Raw genomic sequence first — 8,758 nt, forward strand, 5'->3', positions numbered from 1 at the left:
CAACACAGAGCAAAGGGAAAAGCAGGGTAAAGGCACCAGCATAAAATATATGCTTTAAGGAGGCTATTTTGGAGAGGACAATGGTGAGGAGGCAAAGTGATTTTAGAAAGTTCCAAAGAGTTGACCAACTGGAAGATTTTGGCCCAATTTTAACTCTTTTTTTTAAGTTAGTGGGTTTTGAGTTAATTAAAATTAGGCACAGTAATTATTCCCAATGATGGGGCAGAAGGTGCAGAATGGAAGAGCTGGGATAAGCAGCTGGAGAAAGTAATGTGGAGCAAGATCAAGGAAAGATCTGTAAATGAGAACAATGGATACATTAGAGGGAAAGGGACAGAGGGGCTTGGTGCTGGGAGTGATGTGCACCCAAGACAGCATGAGACAACAAGCGTTATGGAGTGGAGTTGAAGTTCGAGAAGGGTGGGTGTTGGGACATCAGTGATGAGAGCATTTGAAAAATCGAAGGGATGAAAGTGTGGGTTAGGATTCTGACAGCAGAAGGGGACATTTTGGCCCAAGTAAATAATGACCTGAAGGTGAAGAAATGCATCTTGACAAGAGATGGGTGGTATAATGCTGACTAAAAGGTAAAGTGATAAGGCTGGAGCCAGACGCAGGCAAGTGCTGACATGAACCAGAGAGGGTTCTTCAGTTCTTGTGAGATTCGTTGCTTACTTACTAATTAAACCATTATTTATTTATTTATTTCTATTACTCCCTTGTTCTTTGCCATAAAAAGACAAAACATTCAAAATTCCTGGTGGGAGGGCTGTCTGCTCCAGGTTGGTTATCTTTCCCTAGAGTCTTTGACATAGAAACATAGAAGATAGGAGCAGGAGGAGGCCATTTGGCCCTTCGAGTCTGCTCCACCATTCATCACGATCATGGCTGATCATCCAACTCAATAGCCTAATCCTGCTTTCTCCCCATAACCTTTGATCCCATTCGCCCCAAGGGCTATATCTAGCTGCCTCTTAAATACATTCAATGTTTTGGCATCAACTACTTCCTGTGGTAATGAATTCCACAGGCTCACTACTCTTTGGGTGAAGAAATGTCTCCTCATCTCCATCCTAAATGGTCTACCCTGTTTCCTCAGACTGTGACCCCTGGTTCTGGACACCCCCACTGTGCTGCTCCTGTTTGGTGCTCTGCTCCAGCAAAGTGAGGATCCATTTATACAGGATTATATAGGTCTGTTTCTGTGTCATATATCCTTTCAGCCCCAAACAGTGAGTGCTTACATTCCACTTGAACTTCCCTCAGTCTTTCCTCTTATAAGTCTATTGCCATAACTTTCAATTCCCTTCTCATATGCTTGTCTAGCTTCCCTTTAAATGCATTTATACTGTGTGCTTCAACCCTTCCCTGTGGTAACGAGTTCCACACCTTCACCACTCTTTGAATAAAGAAGTTTCTTCTGAATTCCCTGCTGGATTTCTTAGTGGCCATCTTCTATTGCTTGCCTCTCGTTATAATCTTCACCACAAGAGTAAACATTCTTTCTGTATTTACTGTATCAAAATCTTTCATAATTTTAAAGACCTCCCTGCACCTACCCTATCTAGTCCTGTTAGAATTTTGTAAGTCTCTATGCGATTCCCCCTCATTCGACAGGACTCCAGCAAAAACAATCCTAACCTAGTCAATCTCTCCTCATACATCAGTCCTGCCATCCCCGGAATCAGCCTGGTAAACCTTCGCTGCACTCCCTCGAGAGCAAAAACATCCTTCCTCAGAAAAAGAGACCAAATTGCACACAATATTCTCGGTGTGACCTCACCAAGGCCTGTATAATTGCAACAACACATCCCTGCTCTTGTACTCGAAACCTCTCGAGAGTTTTATAAAGCCCTCAGAGAGACTCATAAGAACATAAGAACATAAGAAATAGAAGCAGGAGTAGGCCATCTAGCCCCTCAAGCCTGCCCCGCCATTCAATAAGATCATGGCTGATCTGAAGTGGATCAGTTCCACTTACCCGCCTGATCCCCATAACCCCTAATTCCCTTACTGATCAGGAATCCATCTATCCATGATTTAAACATATCCAACGAGGTAGCCTCCACCACTTCAGTGGGCAGAGAGTTCCAGAGATTCACCACCCTCTGAGAGAAGAAGTTCCTCCTCAACTCTGTCCTAAACTGACTCCCCTTTATTTTGAGGCTGTGCCCTCTAGTTCTAGCTTCCTTTCTAAGTGGAAAGAATCTCTCTACCTCTACCCTATCCAGCCCCTTCATTATCTTATAGGTCTCTATAAGATCACCCCTCAGCCTTCTAAATTCCAACGAGTACAAACCCAATCTGCTCAGTCTCTCCTCATAATCTACACCCCTCATCTCTGGTATCAACCTGGTGAACCTTCTCTGCACTCCCTCCAAGGCCAATATATCCTTCCGCAAATAAGGGGACCAATGCTGCACACAGTATTCCAGCTGCAGCCTCACCAATGCCCTGTACAGATGCAGCAAGACATCTCTGCTTTTATATTCTATCCCCCTTGCAATATAGGCCAACATCCCATTTGCCTTCTTGATCACCTGTTGCACCTGCAGACTGGGTTTTTGCATCTCATGCACAAGGACCCCCAGGTCCCTTTGCACAGTAGCATGTTGTAATTTTTTTCCATTTAGATAATAATCAAATTTGCTATTATTTCCTCCAAAGTGAATAACCTCACATTTGTCAACGTTATACTCCATCTGCCAGATCCTCGCCCACTCACTCAGCCTGTCCAAATCTCTCTGCAGACCTTCTACGCCCTCCACACGATTCACTTTTCCACTTATCTTTGTGTCGTCTGCAAACTTTGTTACCTTACACTCAGTCCCCTACTCCAGATCGTCTATATAAATGGTAAATAGTTGAGGTCCCAGTGCCGATCCTTGCGGCGCGCCACTCGTTACCATCTGCCAACCAGAAAAGCACCCATTTATTCTGACTCTCTGCTTCCTGTCAGATAGCCAATCCCCAATCCACGCTAACACCCTACCCCCAACTCCGTGTGACCCAATCTTCTTCAGCAACCTTTTGTGAGGCACCTTATCAAACGCCTTTTGGAAATCCAAAAACACCGCATCCACCGGTTCCCCTCCGTCAACCGCACTCGTCACATCTTCATAAAAATCCAATAAGTTCATCAAGCACGACTTTCCCCTCATGAATCCATGCTGCGTCTGCTTAATCGAACCATTCTTATCCAGATGGCCTGCTATTTCTTCTTTAATGATGGATTCCAGCACTTTCCCAACTACAGACGTTAAGCTAACCGGCCTGTCGTTACCCGCCTTTTGTCTATTTCCTTTTTTAAACAGCGGCGTAACATTAGCCGTTTTCCAATCCACCGGCACTACCCCAGAATCCAACGAATTTTGATAAATAACCACTAACGCATCCGCTATTACCTCTGACATTTCTTTCAGTACCCTGGGGTGCATTCCATCCGGGCCCGGGGACTTGTCCACCTTCAGTCCCGTTAGTCTACCAAGCACTGCCTCCCTGGTAACATTAATTGTATTGAGTACCTCTCCTACTACCCATCCTCTATCGTTAATATTCGGTAAACTATTTGTGTCTTCCACCGTGAAGCCCAACACAAAAAACTTACTTAAAGTTTCAGCCATTTCCTCATTTCCCACTATTAAATCCCCCCTCTCGTCCTCCAAGGGTCCAACATTCACTCTTGCCACTCTATTCCTTTTTATATATTTGTAAAAGGTTTTACTATCATTTTTTATATTTAGAGCTAGCCTAGCTTCATAACCTTTCCTTTCTTTATCGCTTTCTTAGTCGTTCTTTGTTGTTTCTTAAAGTTTTCCCAATCTTCCGATTCTCCACTACTTTTGGCCACTCTGTACGCATCGGTCTTTAATTTAATACTCTCCTTAATTTCCTTCGTTATCCACGGCTGGTTATCCCTTTTCTTACAGTCCTTCTTTATCACCGGAATATATTGTTGCTGAGTACTGAAAAGGATCTCCTTAAAAATCCTCCACTGTTCCTCAGCTGTCCTACCTACCAGTCTGCTCTCCCAGTTCACCTTAGCCAATTCAGCCCTCATCCTATCGTACTTCCCTCTGTTCAAACAGAGGACAGTGGTATGGGACCCTACTTTCTCCTCTTCCATTTGTATCAGAAATTCGACCATATTGTGATCACTTGACCCAAGAGGGTCCTTCACAAGAACATCCTTAATTCTACCTACCTCGTTACACATTACCAGATCTAAGATAACTCATTCCCTCGTCGGTTCTGTAACATACTGTTCAAGGTAACTATCCCGACAGCATTCTAAGAACTCTTCCGCCATCCCACCCCTTCCAACTTGAGTCAGCCAATCAATATGCAGGTTGAAGTCCCCCATGATTATTGCCGTTCCGTTTTTGCACGCATCCATTATTTGCTTGTTTATAGCCCTCCCTACCTCAACATTATTATTTAGGGGCCTATAGACCACGCCTACTAGTGTCTTTCTCCCCCTACTATTCCTTATCTCTACCCATAACGATTCCACGTTTTGTTCCTTAGAGCCTATGTCATCCCTCACTACTACCCTGATATTATCTTTTATTAACAGAGCTCCCCCACCACCTTTTCCTTCCTGTCTATTCTTCCTAAATGCCTGATACCCCTGGATATTCATCTCCCAGTCCTGGTCTCCCTGCAGCTACGTTTCTGTAAGGGCCACTAGATCATACCCATTAGTGCTGATTTGCACCATCAACTCATTAACTTTGTTCCGAATGCTTCGTGCATTCAGGCAAAGTGTGTTAATTCCAGCTTTTATCTGGACTCAATTTGATGAAACGCTATCAACCTCTCCCTTGCCCTCTACTCCTTCAACAACTTGAATGCCCTCATGCACTTGCACTCACTCCCTCTCCTCTACCATTGATTTCGTAATTCCTCTTACCTCTGCACCCTCCCCCCCCCCATAAATTAGTTTAAAGACCTATCTACAGCCCTAGTGACTCATGCGATTTCTCAGTTGATGTGAGTTCTAAGGAGAACATAAAGGGAGTAGTAGACTTGCCCTCTTGATGCGTAGGAAGGGAGAGATAGTGAGTAGAAAGATTGACAACTGGGACATGGCTGCATGCAATCAGGTGGAATCACAGCAGAAGCTGGTTCTGTTTCAGATTCCATCAGCATTGCCTGAAGTGTGAATTGTTAAGATATGCTTTGAGGGATAGAAAAGATCCAACAGCTGCATTTTAAAAAGGAGCAGGAAGTTCTTCCACTTACCTACCGAGTACTCACTGCTCAACCAACTTTAAGAAGTCTCACAAAACCAGGTTAAAGTCCAGCAGGTTTATTTGGAATCACAAGCTTTCGGAGCGCTGCTCCTTCATCAGGTGAGTGGCACATTCACTCGATGAAGGAGCAGCACTCCGAAAGCTCGTGATTCCAAATAAACTTGTTGGACTTTATCCTGGTTTTGTGAGACTTCTTACTGTGCCCACCCCAGTCCAATGCCGGCATCTCCACATCATGGCAACCAACTTGACTCAAACAAACATCTCGTTGTGCACCTGATCTGCCTATTGTGGATCTTGTGGTGGACAAATTGACTACCACATTTACCCCTGCAACAAATAGTCTAACAGCAGGAGGGACATTGAGAAGGACATCAAATCCAACTTCAGGTGGGTGGGTGGTGGGTGGTGGATCGTCGGCCTGTTATGAAACGTGATTAAAATTGTCAGAGAGAAATTCAAGCACAATATATAACAGACATCTGATCTGTTATTGCCCGGTTTATGTCCTTGTCAAAGCTGAGATATCCCAAAGCTGTGACAGAGCAGTATATAAAATTTAAATTAATGAACATCTTTAGAAATGTTTAAGTTATAGTTGTGGACATCATGAAATTTATCCTGTCATTTGTGCAATTTATCTTCCAGCTTTAAAACTGGATGGAGTAAATATTCACGGCTATTTTGCTTGGGCCTTGAGAGATATCGACAAACCAAACTATGGCTTCTACACTTCAAATCAAGCAGCTAAACTCTCTGTTGAATATTACAGGAGAATTGTGGATAATGGCGGATTCCCTACATCAAAAAACACCAGTACAAAATGTTATCAAGATTTATATTCTTCTGCGGAATGTAATCCTTTGTATTTAAGAAAACAATCACTAATTTTTGCATTGTGTACTTTAAGTGTTTTTACAGCAACTATGTTTATAATTATTTATTATTCTACAAAAAGATGCAGAAAATATAAGTGAAGTATATATAGAGAAATTGTTGTGAGAAAGGTGGTCATTTATAGTGTAATAAGAGTGATGTTTAATGTTCTGTCTGGTTGATATCCCAGCATTAGCTTCTGGTTCTAATTTTCCTTTCTTTTCTGAAAAAATATTTTCCACCCGTGTCCTGAAGGCAGTGGCTCAATTTTTCACCCATTTAATACTTAACATAACTGAGTCTAGACAGTGAGTGCGTATTTGACTGCGGAGGAATATCAGTTGGTCCCAATCTTGTCTTCGCCCATCAGTCACACATACCAGGTGATTATATTTTCTTTGTGTTTGGTGATTGGGGCAGGCTACCATTTTGCCTCTTCCCTGATATTTATTTCTATCGAAGCCAATAAAAATTGGGAAAGACGTAGCATGACCTGTTGCCAAAACAGTGTTTTTGCCACTGTTACATCAAGTCAAAACGTACTCATACACTCAACATTACATAGGAGTCAGGAGAAGTATGGCTTCTCCCTTGGACAAGGCCAGGTGTAACACCTAACTGAGCAACCTGCTTAAAACTAGCTAACTCAGGACAGAGACCAGATGTGAATCTATCCTAATCTGCATGGTCTAGTGCTACACATGGCAATGAATTGAACCAGTGACCCAATGACAAACCACTCTTCTATTTGAATTAAAGTTTGAATCAAATTTGAAGAATAGTATGAACACAGTATAAAACCACCCGAGCAGATCAGGAGCATCATTGTCAAAAAGTGACAACATTACAAGTTTAAAGTTACATCCATCTGCAGTGCCTTGCACGGAGCAGATATCGGAAATCCAGGAGAATACCCATTTCATGGCTTCACTTTTCTCTTGATATCCATTCATTTCAATGAGATATAGTGGGGCTGCCAATCGGGGTGGTCCCAAATTTTCAACATACATTACTCTGAGTAAAGTTGTGTCAGGAGCACTAAAGACAATAATTTGTCTCTTAGTTTATTCCAAGGAAACAATGGGTTAAGAAAACCTGGGAGGCTCACTCTGCAGAAGTGTGGAGGAGCAGATCTCTCGATTTTCCATGAAGCTTACCATAGATCCCAGTCCAAATTATGGAGGTATCACCTTAATCATAATGGGGCAGGCTACCAGCACCTGTACAGGATCAGCAACATTCGCCACTGATCTTTGGACAGGAGGGCTGTCCAAAGCAGATAGAAAGTGTTGCCATTGGTGGAAAGGTTGAGAACCAAAAGACACATTTAAGTTGAATGGCAAAAGAACCAAAGAAGACATGAGGAAAATCGATTTTACACGGGATATGGTTAGGACTTGGAATGCACTGCTTCAGAGTGTGGTGGAAGCAGATTCAGTGATGGTTTTCAAAGGGATTTGGATAATTATCTGAAGAAACATTTGTTGGACTATGGGCAAAAGGCGGGGGGGGGGGGGGGGGGGGGTTGGCCAAAGATGGTTGCGCTTGCAGAAGGCCACAGACATGGGCAGGATGAATGGCCTCCTTTGGTGCTGTAACCATTTGATAATTCTCTAATCCTTTACAACATTAACCGTCAGAAATATACAGAAAGACCACCCATTCATAGAGTGCTTCAGTGCACGACCATGTTGACCTGTGGGATGAAGAATCAAGTTCTTCCTTCCACAGTTTCTCACCTGATCAATCCCTGCAGCGGGCAGGCTGCCAAGGGCAAGAATTGACTGATTGGAGACAAAAGAATGAGAGTCAGCCTTGTTCACACTTTGGTGCATTCTAGTAGTTAGGGAGGTTCTCAAGTCGTTCAATTGTTTCTCATCTGGTGCTAGAGAGTGATAATGCAGTGCCAGTGTATATCAGACAGAAAGTCAAGACAAAGCAGATATCAGGAATTTACTGGAAAATATATGCTGTCATTTGAAAGGCCATTGCCATTTGGAAGCTTCTTCTCAAAAGTGCTAAAACTTCTAGCTCTAGACAAATCGTTTCTTCTGCTTGCAGCCATTTGCTTGTTTATAGCAATGTTGATAACTATAGTATTGTTCATTTTAACTATCAATCTCTTTACAAAAGCGAGTCTTAGTGAATTTGCCAATCATCTCATTTTGAGGATTGACCACGGGATAATTTGATTTTTTATTCTAGGTGTCCTGAAAAAAAATGTAAAAAGACATTTGCAAACAAACTGATATTTGTACTTCAGCATCCTTATATCCGACTCCCATGTGCATATCCCTGATAAACATACACCTGATAGAAATGCATTATCATTTGAAGAAATAGAGAAACCTCAGACATAGGCAGCTCTCAAAAAAGTCTGGAAATCAGGCAAAGCTTAAAGAGCCTGACACAGCAATGTATCATTCTAAACAGAAATGAAAAGTGTTGAAAATATATTTTTCAATGTGCATATTTTTGTGTTAATATACAGTTTAGTCATTGTTCACTGTAATGATGAGTGTGCTATTTATAAATAAAGCATGCAGAATTTTTTCTTTGTAAAAGATGCATGTGACAATATTTAATTACGGAGAAATACTCATCAATTAAAAAAGTGTAGCAACAGA

At 42.2% G+C, this 8,758-nt stretch overlaps 1 protein-coding gene across 1 annotated transcript in view; it reads left to right on the plus strand.

Annotated features, from left to right (window-relative positions):
- kl (klotho) overlaps positions 1 to 8,758 on the plus strand; it is an 89,790-nt gene extending 81,032 nt beyond the window's left edge. Inside the window, exon 5 of the mRNA XM_078222241.1 lies at positions 5,904 to 8,758. Coding sequence (XP_078078367.1) covers positions 5,904 to 6,232 — 329 coding nt within the window. The 3' untranslated portion in view covers positions 6,233 to 8,758. The remainder of the gene's footprint in view (positions 1 to 5,903) is intronic.

Source organism: Mustelus asterias, chromosome 10 (assembly GCF_964213995.1).
Source record: "Mustelus asterias chromosome 10, sMusAst1.hap1.1, whole genome shotgun sequence".
In the NCBI taxonomy this organism is placed as follows: domain Eukaryota; kingdom Metazoa; phylum Chordata; class Chondrichthyes; order Carcharhiniformes; family Triakidae; genus Mustelus; species Mustelus asterias.